General features: G+C 35.9%; 1 protein-coding gene and 2 long non-coding RNA genes across 3 annotated transcripts; all 3 read left to right on the top strand.

Moving 5' to 3' along the window:
• The first annotated feature begins 984 nt into the window (after positions 1-984).
• On the top strand, positions 985-19,137 carry LOC145327691 (uncharacterized). Its single transcript, XR_013882224.1, has 4 exons — positions 985-1,071; positions 1,614-1,685; positions 2,494-2,557; positions 17,737-19,137. It is a non-coding gene; the product is annotated as an uncharacterized LOC145327691 (long non-coding RNA).
• Positions 9,653-12,464, top strand: LOC145328039 (uncharacterized). Its single transcript, XR_013882315.1, has 4 exons — positions 9,653-9,867; positions 10,262-10,362; positions 10,809-10,943; positions 11,521-12,464. It is a non-coding gene; the product is annotated as an uncharacterized LOC145328039 (long non-coding RNA).
• LOC145328337 (uncharacterized) lies at positions 12,932-14,730 on the top strand. Its single transcript, XM_080171967.1, has 4 exons — positions 12,932-13,436; positions 13,676-13,732; positions 14,170-14,210; positions 14,548-14,730. The coding sequence occupies exons 1-4, from the start codon at positions 13,247-13,249 to the stop codon at positions 14,728-14,730; spliced, it is 471 nt and encodes a 156-aa protein (XP_080028093.1). The 5' UTR covers positions 12,932-13,246.
• Positions 19,138-24,417: the final 5,280 nt, after the last annotated feature.

Raw genomic sequence — 24,417 nt, 5'->3', positions numbered from 1 at the left:
GACCTATATGGGTTTCTAATAGTAATTTATAATTTTTGCCATAATGCCGATATAATTAACAGGCTAGTATCTAGTTCTTAATTGGTATAATAGCATGTTGATATTGAAGCTAGCAGCTGCGCTCCTAGCATCTAGGGGCTTTATATTCATTTTAAAAAGCTTTACTGTAAAGGAGGACCATATCGGTTCAGTGGTAGGCGAGATCCTTCTCTACAGACAAAAAAGCTTACTTGGATGATAGTATACAATAACAATATACAGATTTAGGAACATAAAAAGAAATACATAGATCGTAATGTGATAGTAATATATTTAAAAACGTAAGAATCCAGTACTGGCTGTTGAATGCCAAAATTTCTTAGTCTGACTTTAAATTGAAAATTATGACGTTTGTAAGCCAGGGGGCGTGCTTAACACACTCGCAAACAAAACTATGGTGGTGTTAACATTTAATTTACAAAAAATTGAAAGAGGGTTATGTCCCCTCCTCCCCCCCCCCCCCTCTCCTACATCATTTCATAACACATTTATTCTTAATGGTCGAATGTTAAAAAGGTAAAAAAATTAGTAATTAGTAAGATTATTAGTCTGAATATTTTTTTGTTTTTTTATTTTAATAGTTTTTCTCGTATTTATTCGAATCCGGTGGATAGGAACTGGTTCTCATCCATACGAAAAAACTATGTCTATCATCGTATTATAAACCGCTTTCTACGAATATAGAAATGTACAATCATAAGATTAAAACCAGTTTTTTTAACCCGTGTCTTCGGCACCTCGGGACTAAAAAACTAATAAAATAATTGCACATTCTATATCCGCGGAAAGCGGTTTATAATACGATGAAAGAAATAACTATTCTTGTATCTTTTCTTACTTAACTTAGCCTAACCTAAAAAAATCACTAAAAAACGTTATTTGTCTCTCAGAAATCGCTAGATGTATATTGGAAAAATTGACAATTCGTTTTAATTATGTTATAATATTTAAATAAAACAATAGTGTGTCCCATGCCCTCATAACAATCAATTGTTCAGTCAACTTTATAATCTACTGCTGTAAGGATAGAAGGTATGTACAACTTATCATATTGTAGTAAAGCTATTCTACAAAATGGATGTATTATTACTTGGATCTTAAAACAGAATTTCATGTTATCCAATAAAGTGAAAATCGCAGTAGGATAAAATAACGATACCGTTCATCCATCCCTTATACCCTATCCCCTTCCCTCCTACTGAATGAACGAACTAACCAAAAAGTAATTTTCATGTTAACAACGCCATTTTATACCCTATCAAAATATCCATGTATATACTTCATCCATTCTCTAAGAATATTAAAAGGCTGTAAACCTTATAAGCACATTTGCATACATATGCAGAAAATATGTGTTTTTTGCAGCTCAACCCGGGATAGCATAAGATTGAATTTCAAAAATCTTCGAAATTTTTCTCAAACTTGTTATAGACATACAATAAAACGCTAGTTTTTTTTTACAAGAAAACACCAAAATACTGATTTTAAACAGCTTATTAAGGGATACTGAAATTTAAAACTATGTCATCCAATACGCTACCTGGTTCTTTATTATTAATCAATGCTCATTTCAGATTTCGCGACGTTATTTGGACAACCCTGATATCTGCGTTCAAATCTGCGCGCGAATATTCTGTCAGCATTTTGTAAGTATAATTATTTATTCTTCTTTAATAGTTTAATAAATGTAGAATATAACAAGGATGACAACATCCATAAAAGCGAAGCACTGAAACGGTAGGACAAACGGACATTAACACTTGTATAGTATCTGAACTGAAAAATCGGAACATAAATGTATAAATGTCGAATCAAAATTGTAGGTAAATTTGTTGAAAAACAGCTTAAAAACAGGATAATGTTTATGGACATACTTACATTTTTGGACTTGATTATAGAGTTGCTTCGCTAATAATATTGTTCTTTGTTGTCCCAGGAATCAATATACCAAAAATCAGATCAAACGGATAATTAAAACACTTGAAAATTTGTTGTTAAAAAAGTAGAAAAATCAACATGTTTGAAATGGACGTACGGACATTCTGGTAATGATTATAGAGTTGCTACGCTTTCTAAATCGTACCCAACTACAACAGGAATCATCATGCAAAGTTTGAAATCGATAGGACAATTCTAACATGCCTAAAATAACGAATAAAAGCTATCTATCTCGGACGGACGGACGGACGTACGGACGGACGGACGGACGGACGGACGGACCGACCCTAATTATAGAAAAGCTTCGCTTTTAATTATTGGTATTAAAAACCTCTTTTCTGTCCCCTCCCTCGCTGGAATACTTATTAACTCAGACATGGATTAGCCTTTTGCTTATGCAATATCATAAAGATAATGGATTGAAAAACCATTTTAATTTCATTCTTTATTTCAAATAAGGGTGGGGGCTAGCGCCACATAAATTACTAATTATTTAGTGAATATTCAAATATTTAGACATCGAAGAACTTCACAAGAGGATCCCGCAACCCATTGTGTTATTAGGGAGCAAGAAAAACAGGTAACTTTTTAAAACAGTTTTTAAACACAGAATGTATTTTATTCAGCCACAGAAACGTTGCTTCAGCAGCTCTGGCTGCCAAACACTAGAAAGCAGCTAATACTAACAACGAAAATAATTCGAAAAAAACTTCATGAAACATATACGTGATTTTTAGCTGTCGTTGAAGTGCAACACATAGTATAATCGACGATCTTTGTATATGCCCCCCAAATAATTTGTTAGACTTATTTCGCTTTTTGGCTACACCTTATTCCTGACTAGAAAGGCAAATAAAATATATATAAAAAAAGGATGATACCTAAACAAAAAATACTCTACATTGACATCTATATAACATTTTTTATTTACAAATTTGATCCATTATTTAAAAATTAAACAATTAACACGTACACTTTTATTTAACCTTGGCATTAAAATGTCTTATTTTAATTTGTCTAATTTGTCTTAAACCTTAGTTGTATACATTACATTAATAAATAAACCCTTTTACTAATAATATTTGTAACACTCGAAGAAAATCCGTATATACTGTAATAAATCGAACCCAAAATTTGCCTGTCATCGTTTATTGTTTCAAAGTGTTTGAATATCCAATAAGACTTTTACCATATAGACAATTTTATTCTGAAGAAAAGTAAAAATAATAAAAAGAAAAGTTCTATTTATTTTGTCTTTATTATATTAAATTTTTGTATGCACCAGTTAAATTGATATTATCTTAAAATTTACAAAAAGAAATATTTTATCTTAAGAAAAAAAAATTAGGGTCTTTGGTTTTACCATACCTAATTTTGAATAGTTTCTATTGCAAAATCATCCAGAGTAAGGGAAGCGCCCAAGCTCACAAAATGGCACAACTGTTCTTTTCCTTAATAAAATTTAAATGAAAAACATAGACCTCCAAGGGTGGGAGTAAAGGAGTGTTTATCCCTTCCACCTTAAAACCCCTCATTTTACCCCCTTCAATTTTTTTTAATAATACATTAGAATATCCCCCTCAATCCTTAGTAAATCCTCACTTTATCCCCATCAAAATAAAAAGCTTGGACGTCCTTGATCATTGGCATCGGGCATGAAAGGCGGGACTTTCAAGTCCAAAAATAAAGACAGTACAACACTATGTTTTTCTTTTCTTTTATCTTTTAGCAAAATCTTTCTTTTCCCTAATGAAACACTATATTAGTCCCATCAATTCCTATAATTTTTTATGAGCGTAGCAAATATACAAGATAAGAGTATATAGGCCTGGCTGTAAGTCTGGACTTTACAGAGAGGGATGGGACATTAGGTTGTTTATTACACAAGTCCCTAAAGTTTTATTATAACGTTTTTTTATTTGTTAGCTTAACAACTTTGATGAACTTTATTAAATTTGATTGGTTGATTCATTAAGTTGAGAGACTTAACGTTTCAACCACTAATTGCTTTCTACACAAGGGGTAATTTTGTATATCATGATTTGGGATGTACTCCAATTTATCGCCAATTGTCTTATCCCTTTATATCTATGGGTAGTTTGTGATGGCAGTTAACAAAAAGGAACTTACTATTTCTTAGATGTATCATTGGCAGTCTAACTGTTTATTGACTGCTTTTCAGTAGCCATAAAAAGCCCTTTCAAAACTTTTTTATTGTTCCTTTTCCTCAAAATAGTTTGAGATGTTAATATTGCTTTTCTACTTATGAAAACAAGATTCTTCAAATATCTTAATTAAAAATAAAAATTGTAAGTAAGCAGCGTATAGCGCCTAATACAAAATGTCGCCATACAATAAAATTAACCAAGGATAGGCAATATAAATGTATACTTACCTATCATTGGTCCTTGTATTCTATGACGTCATTTTTTATTTGGCACTAAAAGCCGCTTCAATTGTAAGGTTTGGGTGGTCTTTTTCGACCCGCTTATCGAATAAGGTGTTTCTAGCCATCTTTTCTTTTAGTTGAAAGGATTTTTATTTACTTTTATGTCTTTACCATCCATATATTTGTGTGTCAACTTTTTAATAAAAAAGATATTTTTGTAAAGAAATACAATTATATAATTTGTTATCATAAAAATATGCTATAAAAAATGAGTATTTTTACATTTCGCTTTTTATAGAGCGCCATACTCAGTTATCTAAAGGGATAAGATAATGGCGGATAAATCTACATTCACAATGTTGATACACAAAATTATCCCTACTCTATAGATTACAATTAGTAGTTGAAACTTTTAGGTACTCAATGACCCAACCAATCAAAATTCAACAATAGTCCCTAAAGTTGTTGAGCCAACGAATAAGAAAACATTATCATAAAACTTTGGGGGCTTGTGTAATAAACATCCCTCTCCCCAGTCACAATGATACACAAAAATACCCCTTCTGTAGATTAGTGGTTGAAAAGTTTAAACACTCAAGTTAATGAACCAATCAATCACAATTCAACAATAGTCCCTAACGTTGTTAAGCCAAGGAATAAGAAAACATTATTATAAAACTTTGGGGACTTTGTGTATGGGCATTAAGGCTGGACTTTGTGTTTTTTGTTACTAAAGGTTATAGGAGCCTTAGAAGTCAAACCTTGACAAGCATAAAATCATCGCCAAAATATACTTTAAAATACATAGGGAGGGAATAGAAGAGTAAATTATACTGGAATTCAAAGTTTTATAAACATGTCTTATCTATGCTCCAATTGTAATTTACATATGGGGTAATTTGAAATTTGGGTTGTTGTACATCAATTTATTGTCCATCGTCCCTTAAAACACTTAAAATAACAAATCTATAGTATAGATGTATATATAAACAGCTTACTCACCTCCTTTTTCAACGACCTTCTTCGTCTGCTTCTAAATCATTTTCTGCTACTTGGCTGCGTTAATAAAAGCGACACCATTTTTAATGAACTAATGGAAAGGTTGCACAAGGTGGTTGCGATGGGGTGATACAATTGTGATATAGACAGACTTACATAAGTTAATGATAGAGTAGACTTAACCCATTAGTGCCGAGCGCCACTTTTATGGGCCGATCGAGCTGTAAGTTTCAGGGAAGCTTTATAATGGTCAAAACGGAATTCGTATTTTTTTGTTTTGCTCTAGTGGCGTGCACAGGAAAGTTGCAAAAAAACCCGGTTCGGCTTGGCCATAAATACCAACCAGGCATTAACACCCGTTTTTGGTGCTTTCCCCCAGTTTTAAAACCCGGTTGACCTGTATAAACCCGGTTATTTTGACCAAAAATCGAAAAATGTAATTTTTGAACGCCAAAAGTGAGATGAACACTTTTTAGAACTTTGATACGATCCGTAATTGAAAACTACACAACCTCATGTAATCTAAAGAGCTACAAGTATAATACGAAGCGATTTATTTCAAATTTAGTGTTTCGGCTATAGGTGCCGCCGTTTTCGGGTAAAAAAACCCGTTGCTCGAAGTTTTAAAAGACACACACTACAAAAAAAGAACATATAAAATTTGGGTGTTACATATCAGAAAACGAGCATAAAACTATTGGGTGACACCTATAGAGATTACTAGGGTTATTAGGGTGGCTCAAACCCTTACTAATGATGTAAACTGTTATTTTTATTGGTTGAAAAGTTAAAACCGGGTAATAAAAACCGAAACCGAGCCGGGTTTTAAAATTTTCGGGTATTTATGGCCAAGCCGAACCGGGTCATAATAGGGCGTAAAAAAAAGGTTAAAAAATCATATAAAAAATTATAATTTGAATAAAACGAATTCACAAATAGATGTACTTGTCAATAAACATTAGATTTCACAAAAAAAATCAGCGACTTTACTATAAAAACAAAAAAGTTAGAAGGGTATTTTGAATTTTCATGATTTTCAAATTTTGTTGAGCTATACCAGCAAACGGAAGTAAGCTAAACTGCCTGCTCCAGGGGGAAATGAAAGTCAGGGTAGTAGAGGGGGGATTCATTCTGAGAATGATGCAATTATGAAGCCGGAAACCGGTTTTTTTTCCATTTTTCGGAACCGGGTTTTGATGCCCGGTTCGGCACTAATGGGTTAATGTTCAATTCAAAATGCAAACAGATTTTTAAGTATTTATTATATTGGATTAAATGCAGTTTTTGAGTAAATAAGATTATATATTGATACTATATTTAGAAATGATTAAATATGTTAATAAGTCAAAACTACTGATTATTCAAAGCTGGATAGTTCTGAAGTAGCAGGATGTCTGTCTGTATATCAGGACACCAAACAACAGGATGACTGTCTGTTTAATTAATACAATGTATTAATTAACTATGCACTTTGAAGGGGTAGAATATCTGCCTATGCAAACTATCTAAAGTAGTAGGATGTCTGTAAATAGCTGTATTGGTCTTAATAAAGACTCGAACCCAAACCAGATAATGTTCTGTGTTAGGACTCTCAATATCAACTGACTTAAATATATTTTCTCTTTATTCTTTCTGAGAGCAATTAAAGAGTAATTAAGAGTAACAACTAACATATGTCTGCAAACTTAAATATATGACATCACAACATAAATATATGACATTTACCCCCTTCTGAAACCATCCAGCTAAGCATGGTTTCACCATCCATCAGGCTGATCCAATAAACTGGGATCAATGTCTTCACTGGGTGAACCTACATCGAAATTAACCCCGGCCTCAAGTCCTTCCTCTCCTTCACCCACTGGAGGAGGAGTGTTCAGCGCCCCTCCACCAACCTCAGCCAAGACACCCACTGTTGCCGCCATGACAGCATTACTCGCTGCAGCAGTTACGGGCCCTCCTACAGCAACCATCACAGCATCATTTACCGCTGAGGCGGTATCATTCGCAACAGCCACCTCTGCAGCAACCGCTGGCCCATCTGCCGGCATTGCCACCTCCATATCAACACCACCAGTGACCTGAACACCTCCCGAAACCATCATCACCCCGTTGTTAGCCTCAGCACCGCCAGAAGTTTCAGCCTGTTGCAACTGCCAATATGCCGCCGCCGGTAAGTCATTGTTTATTCTGCGCCGGATCTCGCTAAGCTCACTAAAAATATTAGACAGGTGCCTTTGCACTTCAGCCTCTTTTTGCGCCATCTCAGAAATAGCCTCTTGAACCTTAGTTCCCTGTCCTGCCAAAACACTTTCCACCTGTTGGCCCACCTGCTGTCCCAACTTGGTTGAACTACTTTCCCAATTATCAGTCATTGCTGTCTGTACACTCTGTACCACATAAGAAGCCTTTTGCTGTGCAGTAGTAGCCACCATTTGCTGCATCTCCGTATCGACCTTCCTTATACAGTCCATTAGATCCCTCTTATGCGAGGCCAACATATCTTTAATCCGATTATGACTGTCCGTCTGCCAAAGTTTCTGTGCAGTGTTCAAACTTTTGACTGATTCTCTTACAGCTTCACGAATTTTTTCCTCAATCATAGGCTTTAGAGTCACAGCGACAGAATTACTGATTCTACCTATATCCTCATCACTGAGCGGCGCCAAGCCACGTCTGTCATTCTTGCGTTCAGCCTTATTTCTCTCAACCTCAGCACGTAAATCTGGTAACTCCCTCTTTTGTTTAGGCCCAAGAGAATCTGCCCCAGCAGGCCGCTTGACCACGCCCCTTCTGGAAGTACCTTCCCCAGCATCATTATAAGCCTTGCTGGCTCCCCTTCTGGAAGTACCTTCCCCAGCATCATCATAAGCCTTGCTGGCTCCCTTAGTCCTGACCAACCCAGCAGCCTGATTTGGCACAAACTTACCAAACCTGCGCCGTCCCTCACCAGAACCAGTATCTGCCACCTTTTCAGGCTTGTCCGTTGGAGGCTCAATCCAACTGTCTAGCTCTGAACCACTCTGTTCACTAGGCAGACGATCCCTGGAATCAAGCTCAACCTCAAGGCTCACGTTGCCAACATCGTCTTCATCATCATACCCAGGCTCATACCTGGGCGATTCTACATCATACTGCCTCCTATCATCTCTTCTATACACAACATGCCGCCGATTAGCTCTACTAGCATCCAACATCTCAACAGACGGTTCACGCTCCTCCCGCCGACCAGACGGCCGCTGATACCGCCTTTCGTTTCCATCTCCATTTCCTGATAATAATCAATAATTAAATATTAACATTTTAATATTTTAATATTTCAACATTTTTCATATATAAGACGACATTCAAAACGAAATACTTTACACAAATTATATTTATCAGGGATGCCAAATTTTAATTACTGTTTTCCCGATAACGCGAAAATTTAACGCAGTTACACAGTCTGCCTAAACAACCAACACACAGCAATCCAACAACCACCCCCGCAGCACCCATCACAGCCATAACAAAATGCTGCCAACTATTAGTCAACCAATCAATCGAGGTATTATACAAATGTACAAACCAATCTTCTGTAACCTCTACAACAAAAGCATTTGAATTAGCAGCCAATTCCGAAAGTTTAGCCTCTTCCACAGACTCCAACACCTGTCCTTTCTCTCCCTTATCCAACAGATCCTCAAAATTCAATGGTACCTTCAACCAACTATCCTCCAGCCGTTTAGTCTGAACCAGCTGCATTCCTGCCCCCTTGTTGCCTAAATATAATCCATGTTTAACTCTCACAAATACTGGATTTTTCCTACACTCGACAACCATCAACAAGGAAACATTTTTAACTAATCTTGTGAACGGTTCTACAGCAACAATTCTATCATCCATGAACAAAGAAAAATGACCAAGATAACACGGCAAATTTGCTCCTAAAGTCACATTCAACCATCTTTTTTTACATACAGACACAAGTTCCATCTCCCCTAGATGTTGTACCAACAAATTTCCGACTTGTTTGATGTTGGAATGAAACAAATTATTCTCCCAACACCCCTGTTCTGCCTGCAAAATCCTTTCCACCTGATGATATGAAGACGTTAGCTGTAATAATAAAGCACCATCCTCCTCCTTTTTTCGCATCCAAGGAAAAAAATTCTTTTTAGCAGTTGTAATCCACAAAAATACATCAGGAACGTTAGTATGAAAATAATGCAAATCAGTCAGAAAGTCAGAAAACTCCACTTTTTTCCCCAGTTTCAATCCCAACGAAAACTGTGGAGATATCGCCAACCAACTTTGGCCACCCTGATTATTAGCATCATCCGCCATATTAGAAAATGTAAACAAAGTTAAATTTACAATTTCAACAGTCCGAAAATAACTAAAATGACGTCTATCTTCCTGTGATTTATTGTGAACTATCACTCGATCAAGCCCAAGCCGCAGATCAGACTCCAGACAATGTGCACCAATGAACTGATCCTCAAGAAAACAACTGTTATCAGGTAACATTGAAATTTGTATATTTTTCAAATAACTTGTAATCTGAACTTCTTGAAAAGTATTAGGCACAAAGGTATTATTTAAATAAATACCATCCCCTCTGCACTGAGGGTCAATCCCATACGTCATCATATCATCATACAGAATGGTACCATTTATGAAATAAGTCATTGACCGGTCATAAAACGCTACAGGCAACCGTCGTCCATCTATGTCTAACACCCTCTGTTCCTCCATCCTTTTACAATCTTCACTAGAAATTAACTCATCACTACTAACAACAGCTGGTGCCCCTAAATGTAAGTGGCTATATTTGCCACAATACCAGGTGTGAACCGTTCTGTCGACGTGACATTGTACCGCAGGCAAAAATCTCACTCCCACTTTTTTTAACAGATGACCGCTGATTGTTCCATTAAACTCATGCTGACCAAATACTGTACATTCTGAAGCCCTCAACTCAGGACCGTCACCAACACACTCCTTTACTAGCACAGGTATCACATCAGCCCCACAGGGTATCAAACACAATCCCCAAATTAAAAAATATTTACCTGATTTGAATTTATTATTATGACCAGACATTATTAGCTGATAACTGTTCACCAATTCACCCGCAAATATCAACTGATTTAGCCTTTCATTGCAGGACAACTTTCCACCTACTAGCTTTGTCAGCACATATTTGTTATTTAAATAATCAAATAACAATTCATGAACTCTTATTATAATATACTTTTTAAATATTTATATGTATTTATATAATATTTTTTTTTCAAAAATAATTATTATCAGCTCTCCTTTCCCTACTTTCTCAGTCCTCGAGTTCCTATCTGAACATGTACCACAGGACCCCCTACCTGAGATCTTAACCTCCTCCCAGTGTCCCATAAATATTTCGCCACCCGTGATCCACTTTTCTTAATTGTAACTAATCTTTCAGGTGAAGATTGCGGCGGCGCCGTAGTCAAAAACGACTGTTCCGATGGAAGCTCAACCTCGTCAAAATTACCCTCAACTACAGGAGCAGGCACCACAGATTCATCTGTCACTCCCACCTCTACTCCTTCCCCTACAGGTATAATTTCTCTATTAACGTTCCACTCATTTCCATCCCCTGAAACTCTGTCATTATCAACCTCAACCTCACTCTCCTTCTCCTGAATCTCGTCACTCTGTCTTTCTTCTGCTAATTCAAAACCATCATTTTCAGATGACAAATACACAACATCTTCACTCTCTCTCTCCTCTACAGTTTCTCTCTCTACAGGCATATTGTCAACCTCCAAAAATATCTCATCGGACGGACAAATTTCAGGTAAAGGAAAAACGTTAAAATTAACCTCCTCCCCTAAAACTTCCGTTCGAGCATGAATTTTTCGAATTTTATCCCTAGCCACAACCTGATTTTTCTTGATGGAATTATTCCCAAAAGGTGCCAACTCATACAATGCATCCGAAAATTTCTTAACTAAAGGCCCTCCATAGAAAGACTGTAATTTCTTGGACACGTCAGTCTTCACAATATTAAAGAAAGCATAACAAACATCTGTCACTCTTAATGCTTCCCTCTGTACTCTGTGTTTATTTTGAACCTCTAAATATAACTTGGATTTTGTAGAAATTCTCTTAATTACATCCTCCATATTTTTCAGAAATTCCAAATACGACCGCGAGGATGAAGATTCAACAGACGGGACTGGTGATAGAAAATCGAGGGGAATACGTGGCTGCCGACCGAAAACTAGAAAAAATGGAGAATATCCAGTTCTAGTACTCTTGGAGCAGTTAATCACCAACGTAGCCAAAGGTAATTTTTTAGCCCAGTCCTTTGTTCCATGATTTTCATCTACTTTCAAAGCAGCATACAAACTTTGATTTTGCCTCTCTACAGGATTCGAATTTGGATTCCTGGGGGGAATTAGGACAGTATCCACCCCCAATCCTTTCATCACACCTTTAAACACACTGCTTGTAAAATTTGTACCTCTATCCGATCTCAAAGCCCTAAATAAACCATAGGTAGGTACAAAATTTTCCAATATAGCCTTTACAGTTGTTTCAGTTTTAGCATCAACCAACGGACATGTAAAAACATATCTAGAAAATAAACAAACCATGATTAAGACAAATTTAACCGTCTGTCCCTGATGATAACATGGAGTCCAAGGACCAACTAGATCCACTGACATATTAGCAAAAACTTCACTACTTTGAACAGAATGAGTTATAGGTGAAACATGTTTAGGATTACTTCCAGCCTTTTTCAAACATGTAATACAACTTCGTATTCTCAATTCCACAAACTTGTTCACGCCAGGCATAAAAAATCTCTCATTTATTTTACGTATTGTCTCCTGCACACCTCTATGTCCAGAACCATATCCACCATGAGCTGAATCAAATATATCATTGTATAAAGAAAGAGGCACTACAGGCCTCTCGACAAAACCCCCTTCGGCCAAAGGCTGTCTGAAAATTACAACCCCCTCTAGCACATACATATGGCCAATAAGATTGTACAATAGTTCTTTTCTGCCCGATAACTCCGCCCTCTCATAAGACGACAACTGTCTCCTTTCCAATATCCATAACCTTATTTCATTTTCATTTAAATACTGAGAACTATAATCTACATCCACGATAAAAAGATTAGGATTATCCCATTGAGGATAGCCTTTACACATCTCAGTCTTGAACATTTCCATAAATTCAGTCCATACTCTGTTCAATTCCTCTGTCCACTTTATTATAGTGTCATTCCTGTGACTATCCAACATGCACGACCTCTTGGCATAATCAGCAAAATATCCTCTGTAATAATTAGTAAATCCCAAAAATTTCTGCAACTCCTTCCCTGTTCTAGGCTTGCCCCAATCCTTAATCCGTTCCAAATATGCAGGATTCATTTTCAATCCATCGGCACTAATAATATGCCCCAAATAATGGCATTCTCTAGTCAATAAATCACACTTATCTAAATTCAATTTCAGGTTGACCTGCCTAAGAACTTGAAACAGTGCCTGCAGATGCTCTACATGTTCCTCTGGACTTGATGAAAACACGATCAGATCGTCCAAGTAACTGATACAGAATCCATACATACCTGGCAGGATAGACAGCACCTTATCCATCAGAGCACAGAACAGGCTGGGTGCATTACACAACCCAAATGGCAACCTGTTAAACAAATACATCCTGTTTGCTGCACTAAAAGCTGTCAACGGTTTAGAGTCTTCATCCATAGTCATCGAATGGTAGGCAGCTGTCAAATCAAGAGTACTGAACACCTTGCCAGAACCCAGCTTCGTCAGATTATCAGAAATCAGTGGCAGCGGCCACGCCACCCGCTTAGTCACGTTGTTCAAATTGCGGAAATCGATGACAAACCTCAACTTAGCCTCTGCTCCAGGTGCAGCCTTCTTTTTCACAGCAAAAATAGGACTAGACCAATCCGAGAAACCCTCCTCAATAATGCCGGCATCCAGCCATTTGGTTAACTGCTCTTTCAACTTAGCATCGTACTCTGGATTCAATGGAATATTTCTGGCCTTCACAGGTTTAGCTCCAGGTAACAATTCTGTATTATATGTCATTAATCTACAATCACCAATATCTGAATCATTCATTGAAAAGATATCAAAATTTTCCAAACAAATTTTAATAATCCTAGGTTTCAATTCTGGATTTTCCTTAATCATCTGGTTTTCATCTAACTTCAATTTTTGAATAATAAACTGTACCCGTTCATGCATTTTTTGCCCCGACAACTTTTCTGGCTTATCCAATTCATTAATTGTTTTATTACAGGTGACATCTTGATTATCCATGATGAAACAATGCCCCATCTTCACATTTCTCAGCAAGGTAATAGGTTTTATTGACGCATTAACTACATTAACCACGCAGGACCCATCTTTCCGTGGCTGATACACCCCCTCAATAATCATAATCCCATTGCCACTTGTCATCTTAGAAGAATTAGGGGACACGTACCAAAGTCCATCATTCTTTAATCCAGTCACATGCACCACAGCGGTAGATCCTCCAGGATAAAAAATAGTTTTATCCAGCAACTTCACATTATACTTCGTTGAATATAACTCTCCAAACCCACCCCCCTCCTTTATCCCTGGCAAGGTAGGTTTAGATGGAATTTCAGAATTCATTCGTCCGGACAAAATAGGAATTTTCTGTATCTCCGCCACCACCTGTTTCTGTAAACAGGAATTAATAGGAACAGATTCCCCACAAAATTCAAACTTATCCTCATCCAAACAAATATTAATTTTATTCTTTTTCAGGAAATCAGATCCAAGATTTACCAACCTACTCGTCACCTCAGGTACATAAAATATCTCCGTAAACACAGCTTGAGTTCCAGCAAATCTAAATTTCAACTCAACATATCCAATAATATTAACTTTCTTTAAATCTACTGAATACGCTGATAATTTAGCAGGACAAAACTCAATTCCATGTTTATCAAGAATTTCTCTAGATATCAAAGAATTAAAATTATTTCCTGTATCAATAATTCCTAACTCCTTCACCGGAATATCAGCCCCAGGCACAAAAAATTCTAAATCCGCACAAATAGGCATTTTCGTTATCTTCAAAAACTTCACAATCTCTTGAAAACACTAGTCATTATAATTAATTAATATATCCATATATTTTAGATATACATCATTCCACTACACAGCAGTCAGCCCCCCATCTGTCACCAGCCGCCAACATACTGTTCGATTTATGAAATCCTGTACATCTCCCAGACTACCAGCATCACACAGCTACACTCCAAGCCTATTCTTATACAAGTAAGTACCTCTCGAAGTATTAACATTTACTTCAACCTTGCATAGGTACCTATCAAAATATAATATATAGTAGATATATATATATATAATGTTTTCATTAACACGATCACACCTTGACTGAAGAATAAGCAAGACAGTAATACTTTATAAAGTTGAGAGCAATAATGTGAATACAAAACAGCAAAATTAACTATTTACAGTACTATAGCCTATATAATGAATACGAATAAAAGAACGATCTATAAATTTCATCCCAAAATGAAATTTATATATCGAATCAATCGTATCCATTACATAGGATATTGCTGAAAATTGTTTCTGGCTATGTCAGCAATCATAGCCTCATACTGTTTCTCATCTCTGCTCTTTTCAGAATCCACAACAGGCCCCACCTGATTGACTGTCTTCTTCAGAAACTGCTCAGGTATTACCCTATTATTAGGCACTCCAGGACCCTCTTTCTTTTCGCTACCGGCTGAGAAAAACTTAGCTTTGGTCTTTCCTATGCGAGAATCAGGAGCTGGCGGCTTGCCGTCTCTCTTCTGCCAGCAACTAGCCACTACATGACCTTTTTTCCCACAATACCAACAAATCATAGTTTTAGCCTTCGAATTCAGAGCCCCAATCACGTTCTCAACCTGATCCCAAGGAATATCATCATCCCCTTCAATCCACGCATTATTATCGCCAATCTCAGTCCTGCCCTCCATATCAGATACATGCACTTCACTGATTACAGGCTTAGCTTTTACCTCCCTAGAATCCTCTAGCCTCAACCCTTCCATAGCCTGAGAATAACAGGACGTTACATTTTCAGGTGAAACGTGTCCAGAACGAGCCCAGCTTATATAATGCTGACCTCTGCGAATCAAATAAGTCAAGAAAGCACTGTAATCTTCCAGGTAATGCATAGATTCAATGAAATTAGCCATATCTCTAGCTAAATCAGAAAACAGCAAATTCTTAGCCACATTATTGTAAAAATCACGCCAAGATTGTCTAGAAATTTGACCAGGATGCATAAGCCTAAACAGCCGCAACTTAGCATTGAAAAACACATCCACATTCTGACCACTCTTTTGTTTCAGGGCGTAAAAGAATTTGGTAGCCGACTCTGTATCAGCAAAGGGTATCACCAACCTTCTTATCAACAGGTAATAACCTAAAGCACTTAGGGAAGCATTAGCCTCCGGCGTAATAAGCCTCCCCATCTTCTTCCCTTTGCACTCAAAAATCCTATTGTACAGGACGTCCTTGAAAAGCATAGGATCCTCCAACTTTGCGAACCTAGCAACCCTCCATAAGGATAAGAAATAATCCTCAAAATCTATGTTTCCATCCCAAAATGGAGCATCCCGCACAAAATCACTATCCCACTTGACTCCTCTTACAAGACAAAACTCCTTAAACTGCTCCTCTACAGTCTGTTGGCTTACACTACCGCCGGCCACCTTTTTATAGGCCTTAAGCACTTCAGCCCTTTCCTCAATTAAAGGAAATATATCCAACAATTGATTCTCATATTCGGTCAGACAACTCTCACGAACATTCATCCAATTTCCATTCCCAACAGGACCCAAAAACTCAATCTGCGAAAACTTCAAATGTCCAGGAGCACTTTTCACCCTTTTAGCCTCAAAATTTGTAGAATCCAATTTAGCCTCCACACTCAAGCGATTAATGAAAGATGTATTAAACGAATCATCTCCCGTCGCTTTGACTGCAGATACACTAGCCCCCATACTTGTCTCATACAAAAAACCGCTAATATCCCCATCCGCTGGCAATTGCGCCACCTTTTTCTTAATAGTAGCCAAATCAACATCATAACCTAACTTCTTATGCTCATCAGAGTTCTTAAACTCTTTCACCTTATTCTCCAGCCGTTTATTCGCCGCCGTTAACTTATCCACCTGACATTTGACAGTCGTATGCTCCTTCAACATTGCCCTAACATATTTTTTTATGCTTTCAGGCACAACGTCATTCTCCACCTCGCCCAACGCCAACTCCACATTCGCATTGGCACCTGCACCAGCATCCTCAGCCGCAGCATCCTCCTCCTCCCAATTTTCGGGAGTTCCATCATCATCCTGACTGTCAGTCTCCCGAGGACGTTTAGGCGGCCGTCCACGCTTGCCTTCATTTTTACCCCGCTCTCCTTTTTCACCATCAGCCATATCCGAGCACGAGAACTAGATCCGCCGTGAAATTTAGATCAGAAGAGTTAAAGAATGAAATTCCACAGAAACCTGAAATATAAATCAAGTTAAAAATATAAAAGAATAAAACAAAACTGTGAAAAATCCGAGATAAAAAAATATCTCAAAAAGTGATTGACTCCAAATTAAACACCACTTCCCCCACCCTTAACTCAGCAGTAGGTCTAAATAACACGTAGCACAATAAGACTGCGCCAAATGTGATATAGACAGACTTACATAAGTTAATGATAGAGTAGACTTAATGTTCAATTCAAAATGCAAACAGATTTTTAAGTATTTATTATATTGGATTAAATGCAGTTTTTGAGTAAATAAGATTATATATTGATACTATATTTAGAAATGATTAAATATGTTAATAAGTCAAAACTACTGATTATTCAAAGCTGGATAGTTCTGAAGTAGCAGGATGTCTGTCTGTATATCAGGACACCAAACAACAGGATGACTGTCTGTTTAATTAATACAATGTATTAATTAACTATGCACTTTGAAGGGGTAGAATATCTGCCTATGCAAACTATCTAAAGTAGTAGGATGTCTGTAAATAGCTGTATTGGTCTTAATAAAGACTCGAACCCAAACCAGATAATGTTCTGTGTTAGGACTCTCAATATCAACTGACTTAAATATATTTTCTCTTTATTCTTTCTGAGAGCAATTAAAGAGTAATTAAGAGTAACAACTAACATATGTCTGCAAACTTAAATATATGACATCACAACATAAATATATGACACAATTGTTTAACCCTTTCTCCCTCTAGTTTTTTTTTCTCTAATCTTAGAATACTCGATAAAATTTTTAATAAGCTTTTTTATTTCAGTTGCACTGGTTAGCCAGCCGCGCCTATACAATCATGATTTTTACTACAAACGCTGAGGTTACCATAGACGCCCAATCATCAACGGAAATTTTATAATTGTCATATTTTATGGATGTTGACGTTCTTGTCCGTACATAAGTAGCGCAGTAATAACAAATTAATAGGAAAGAAAATACTTTAGCAGTTATTTTCTAGAAATTACTTGACATTTTGGAACTTAAATCATCAAAAGTTACAGACAATTTAAATACACATAATGGCGTTCGGAAAAACCCTTATTACAGAGTGGCTGGGACTTTTATTTTTTTCAATTTTTTACTCAGGGCTCGGCAGCCGCGTCTCAACCGCTTGTAAGCTACAGGGAAATCAACCTCTTACACATTTAAAAATTAATCAGACCCAAATATGACAATCCCTCTTGTCAAAAAATATTTTTAAATCTCCAAAATTGTCTTGAATTTGAGGCTCAGTCGCGGCTGCCGAGTCCTGTTATTTCTACATATTGTAATTAGCTATGTAATCTCATTAAAATATTTATTATCAAATTGACCTAATTATATTTAAAAACACTCATAAGAAGCAGGCTTCTTTTTTACGTTGTTAAAATTATAAAAAAAAAATATTATTAAGAATAAGATAGTCTTTAAATATTGTAAAATATGTTGTAATTTTATCATTATGTTATGTAGGATATATGTAATATAGTTCTTATGTATTTATGTTAAACAAAAACCAAGCATAAAGGTTAAAAATGTCAATTAAGAAAGGAAGAACGTCCAATTTTTTTTTTTTTTTTTTTTGAGGGGTAAAATGAGAGGTTTTAAAGGTTTGATTGGGTAATCTTGTAAAGAACGTGTTCTAACTTTTGTGCTTTTTTACCCATTCGTGACGGGCTCCCAAAGTAAGGTGTCAAATTAAATATCTTACTATTTTTGTCCAGAATGGCAATTTTCATCTTTATTTGTTGCGTTTTAGTACCTTAAAACCAACTTAACTTTTTAAAATAAACTTAAATTACTTCAAAAATAAGAGGCCTACAAAAAAAACCGATTGCATATCTAAATTCTATGGATCATTTTACATCTTCTACTTTCTAAAAACACGGACTATCTATCTTTTAAAAATCACAAAAGTTAGGACACGTTCTTTTAATAGTTTTAAGGGGGGTAGAAGGAGTAAACACCCCTTCATCCCAATCCTTGAACGTCTATTACTGGACTAAATCATACTTGTTTATTTAGCATTTTTAATCTTTATCAGTATTAAAAAAATCCGTCAATCTATATCCGTCCTCTTTAATCTATTACATAAAGTAGTAAGCTTTTTTGTCTGTAGCGGAGGATCTCGCTAACCGCTGAACCGATATGGTTCTCCTTTACAGAGAAGTTTCTCATAAGTCTTAAGAACGATTTAGGCTATTATATTATAAACTAGCGGCTTCGCCTCTAGCCTCTAGGGGCTTTGCCCCAAGAGATGATAAAAAAAGTGTAAGGTAAAATTCGTAAAAAAAAAAATAAGAAGGACCTAGGAAATCTTCTACAAAAGAAATCTTCCACAAAGGAAATCTTCTTCAAAGGAAATCTTCTACAAAGGACCAAGGATATATCCTACAAAAAAAGGACCAAGGATATCTCCTAAGGATACCTAAAAAAAATGTGGGGGGGGGGATTTTTTTGTTTTTTGGGGAATTGGGGGTGTCCCACCCACCAAGAAAATAGCTTAAAACCACCACAGGAACAGTAGGTATATACCCTGAAGAGTAAAATCCAATTGGTTCAGTGGTTACCGAGATCTTAAGGGACAGACAGACGGACAGACTGACAGACGGACAGACATCAAGCTACTTTATATTATAGATAAGTCTGATTATGGTCTTAGGCTATTTTTCAACCTTTCCCTTTGATTATATAGCCCCTAGATGCCAGGGGCGCAGCTGCTCGATTATTATAATTGACATATATCATTAATAATTAGTTAAGGGTAGTCGCTGTACATACTTATATAACATTCAAATAACAAGCAATATTTATATTTTTCTTAAATTTCAATGTAAAAATAACTTTGTTGTTTTATGTACCCTTAAAATGTTTGTCTGTAAAAAAACAAAAAAAAATGAAAAATTTCTTTTTAAAAGAACATACTTTGTTGATCAAGGAACAGTACTAAAAAAAAGTTGAACTTTAACCCTGCGGGGAAAAAGCATTTAGGAGGTGTCTCTCGATGGGGAAGATTTTTTTTTCTATTTTAAGAAAACATAATTTTGCCTGTAAATAAAATAATTGCATTTTATTAGTAATCCAAAAAAGAAAAAAATGTTAATTTGAATTGATGGATTAAAATATATATTTATATACATTTATTACTGTTAAAAATGTTTTGACATACTTTTATAAGAAAAAAATTTATATAAAAACATATCAGTGATATTTACATTTATTTTTAGTGCATATTCTAGTATTGTTTTTGTAGGGCTCGGCAGCCATCCAAAAGATGCGCAAATGCTGTTGATTAAAACTAGTTTTATGTAAAAAAAAACTTACTGGGAACTTGATTAGAAACCCAAATAATTTGGTTAATAATGCATTAATTTTTTGGCAGTTTTTAAGTAGCCAACGCGCAGCTGCCGAGCCCTTGTTTTGTGTGTACCTTTAATTGTCAAAATTTATGTATTATTACATGTATTAAAACTAGATGTTTTTGTCAGATTTACCTATTTAGATATATACAATTTAATAAAGTTTGAATTAATATGATTTTTAAAAGCGAAGCTTCAATATAATTTGGGTCACTTTGTTCGTCAGAACATACGTCTGTAACGGTTAGCTTTTTTCGTTAATTTAGACATGTTAGAACTTTGTATGGTATGATTTTGAAAGCATAGTAACTCTATAATCGTTCCCAAACATTTAAAATCGTAAATTTAGCATAACTGACTAACAAACAATACATAGCATCAAATTATACAATAGTAATGTTTTCTTTGTCTGAAGCTTAAGATTTCGCTAAAAGCTTCACATAGGTCCTGGAATAGTTTAAGGCTATTTTAGGCATGATAAGGTGTTGGCCAATTTTCTTTTAACATCTTACACCTTTAATGTTAGATTAAGTAAAAAAAAAGAAGGTGTCCTAACTTTTGTGAAATTTTTTTTAAAAAGCTAGTCTGTGCTTTTAGGGATTAGTAGATGTAAAATGATCCATAGAATTACCCGACAGAATTCAAAAAGTAAGGTGTCAATATAAGGAGAGGGGACAAAACCGCGACAAACAAAACCGCGACAGGGACAAAACCGCGACATAACAAAACCGCGACAGGGACAAAACCGCGACAGTGACAAAACCGCGACATTGCAAAAAAATCTATAATAAAAAAATCTTAATTAAGGTCATGGTCGCAGAGCTCGGCCCCCTGGCCTGCCTAGCCGCGGGCGCTCGGCCCCCTTGCCTATAACCTAACCTAACCTAACCTATATGTTTGAATGTTTAATGTACATTAACTTATTTATAGTTTAGAATTTCGTGGATTTTACAAAAAGGGGTTGGTAGATTTTTTTCAAATTTTTTATATCTTTTTTACAATAATTAGGTTAGGTTAGGTTATGGGCAAGGGGGCCGAGCGCCCGCGGCTAGGCAGGCCAGGAGGCCGAGCGCTGCGGCCATGTATTTCTACAAAAAAATCCTACATAGTTATATTTCTGTTATTTTTTAACTGTCGCGGTTTTGTAACTGTCGCGGTTTTGTCACTGTCGCGGTTTTGTCCCTGTCGCGGTTTTGTTATGTCGCGGTTTTGTCCCTGTCGCGGTTTTGTCCCTGTCGCGGTTTTGTTTGTCGTGGTTTTGTCCCCACTCCCAATTTAAAGATCCTATATTTTTGGTTCATAATGGCAATTGGCTTCTTTCTTTGTTGCATTTTAGTACCTTAAAACCAATTTTTTTTAAAACTTCAATTACTTCAAAAATAAGAGGTCTACAAAAAAAAACAATTGTATATATAAATTCTAAGGATCATTTTACATCTACTAAACACAGAAAGCACCGACTAGCTTTATTAATAAATATCACAAAAGTTAGGACACCTTCTTTGTAAAAATCTAACGCATTTAATGTTAAATTTTATGGTAACTGGTAGCAGTATAGACACCAGTAAAAATACCAAAATTAATTTAGTTCCTTTTAAAGATTTTATTGGACAAGAATGTTAACGTTTACTTTAGCGAAGCCTAAAAATCATAGGAAAAAAAGAACGCTTTAAAGAAGCCTATATATCGAGTAGTTTATATAGACGCTATTTTTATTATTAATGGCTGCGCTCCTAGCCTCTATAGTGGGCTCTGTAATTGAAAGGGTACATGAGAGCTGTAAATGACCTAAAACCAACCCAATTGTCTCATTATGAAATGAATATAAAATGGCTTTAAACTGCATAAGGACCTATGTAAATCTTTTCTTAAATGGAGAACCTCATATATTCAGTGTTCAGGTCTTAAGCTACAGACACAAAAAAACCTAACTAATTTACATAAAAAAATTACATCAATTCTAAACATGTTTCAAAAGGATATAAGGCATTAAAGCATGAATTATAAATCTTAAACGATTTTCTCAATTTTACCTCATATTAAAGGCTTCATCAGGAAATGTTTGAAATTGGTAGTGCAATTTTTCCACCTAGTTTTAATGATAAAGTAAATATTTAAAACTATTCCTGCTACGCTACTAATGGATCTCATTGTCCTTTTTTTCTCTTCGTTGTAATGATTGGCTATATTTGGGTAGGATTATAGAAAGGCTTTGCGACTATTGACATGACTCCTTTTTTGAGAGAGGGTGGGCTAAGAAAGCCCAAACCTGCCTCTCCCCACAACCCAAAACAAGGATAAATTGAGCCCCCTGGAATAGGGTTAAGTATCTTGTATTTAAGCATTCAAAATTGTTTTGGTGGAGGTAAAAATCATTTTAAATGTGACCTAATATAAAAAAACAAGGGGCCTCCATCCATGGCGCGAAAGCCAAATTAATTTTATGGTTTAGGTGTACAAGACTGGTTAGTTTTTTATACGTGATACTGAATTAAAAGTATAATGATTTTAAGAACTTATTTGCAGGGGCGTCCGAGCTTTTTATTTTGGGGGGGTAAAATTTTGTTAAGGGAAGGGTAATTCGGTTTTGGGGGGGGGTAAAATGGCGCGCGAAGCGCGCCGCAAATTTTTTTTACCCCCCCCAAAATTTTTACCCCGGGGGTAAAATTTGCTTGGGGGGGGGGGGGGTAATTACCCCCCCTGAAATCTGTTGGCAGGGGTAAAATTTGTTTACCCCTCCCAAAATTTACCCCCGGGGTAAAATTTTTTTGGGGGGTAATTTAAGTTCTATCAAAAATTTAGTATTAAAAATGCGGCGCAAAAATTTTTTTTGTTAGAGATTTTCCATTTTGGGGGGGGTAAATACCCCCTCCTAAATGGTTGGGGGTGCCTACGGCACCCCCAAATTCGTTTGGGGGGGGTAATCGCCCCATTACCCCCCCCTTGGACGCCTATGCTTATTTGAATAAATTATAATGCTTTTAATAAAGACAAAAGGTACAAAACTTCTGTATTCTACAGGAGGGAGGGGACATTGGGATGTTAATTACACTGGTACCCAAAGTTTTATAGTCACTTTATCGTTGGATCAACTTTGGGTACTTTTACTTAATTATGATTGGTTAGTTAACAACTAGTAGTGTCCAATAATTTCAACCTACTGACCGTCATTGTTGTTTTCTTCAAACGACGGAAAATTTAATTTTGATATCTATAACTGAAAATTTTTGAAAATTGGACTATAAACACCAATGATGTAGGGGAAAATGTAAAACTTTTAAAAATAGCAAAAAAACCTGCAAAAAGACAGTCTGACCGTCATTGTTGTTTTCTCCAAACGGAAAATCTAATTTTGATATCTTAAACTGAAAAAATTTTGAAAATCGGACCATAAACACCAAAGATATGGAGGAAAATGTGGAAAATTAAAAAATAGCCTAAAACCTGCAAAAAAGCCATCCGACCGTATTGATGTTTTTTAGTTAATTGTGCTCCTTAATGATGAAAATGTTGTCAAACAATTTCAGCATTCTATCTTTTATAGGAGCTGAGTAAATCCCATTTCCCCCATAGCGTTACGGACGGACTGACGGACAAAGTGAATTATAGAGTAGCTTCGCTACTAAATAGTATAACTGGAGTACTATCACTGCCCCACAAAAGTAAGTTTAATAAAAACCGCCGAATCAGAAAAGTTGTGCATCAGTATGACAAAGGTTATTAGAAGCACCAAAACCAATATGTGAACCTTTTAATATAAAGTTGAAGGGTTTTTGGTCCACTGCTTAAGATTTAATTGACTAATGAGCCAAATAAAGGAAGCTTGACATAGGTTTCGAGATAGTTTTAGGCTATATTATGTTTGGGGATGGTTTTAGGCTATTATATTACCCATTCCCTAACCCTACTACTACAAACTCCCTAGATGTTTGGGGGCGCAGCCGATAGTGATTATAAAACGGAAAAAGAAAACTAATTTTTACATTTGGGTAAACACACATGCTTTGGCTAAAAAATGTTGGTTACTTTTTACAAATAGTGAAAGATTTTTTTAAATTTTCAAATATTTGTAAACTTTGGGGTAATTTTGTGTATCATTGAGGATG

The sequence above is a fragment of the Acartia tonsa genome, chromosome 9, assembly GCF_053477335.1.
Source record: "Acartia tonsa isolate MP-2025a chromosome 9, ASM5347733v1, whole genome shotgun sequence".
In the NCBI taxonomy this organism is placed as follows: domain Eukaryota; kingdom Metazoa; phylum Arthropoda; class Copepoda; order Calanoida; family Acartiidae; genus Acartia; species Acartia tonsa.
The sequence above is the reverse complement of the archived record's forward strand: the minus strand, read 5'-3'. Positions and strand labels throughout refer to the sequence as shown.

What these genes read in the sequence shown, in the direction of transcription:
- LOC145328337 (XM_080171967.1), top strand. Translation starts at nt 13,247, where the DNA reads ATGACAAACCTCAACTTAGCCTCTGCTCCAGGTGCAGCCTTCTTTTTC. An exon ending in CTTCACAGGTTTAGCTCCAG is followed by an intron (nt 13,437 to 13,675) that starts GTAACAATTCTG and finishes GTTTTATTACAG; the next exon opens with GTGACATCTTGATTATCCAT. An exon ending in CAACCTACTCGTCACCTCAG is followed by an intron (nt 14,211 to 14,547) that starts GTACATAAAATA and finishes CATATATTTTAG; the next exon opens with ATATACATCATTCCACTACA.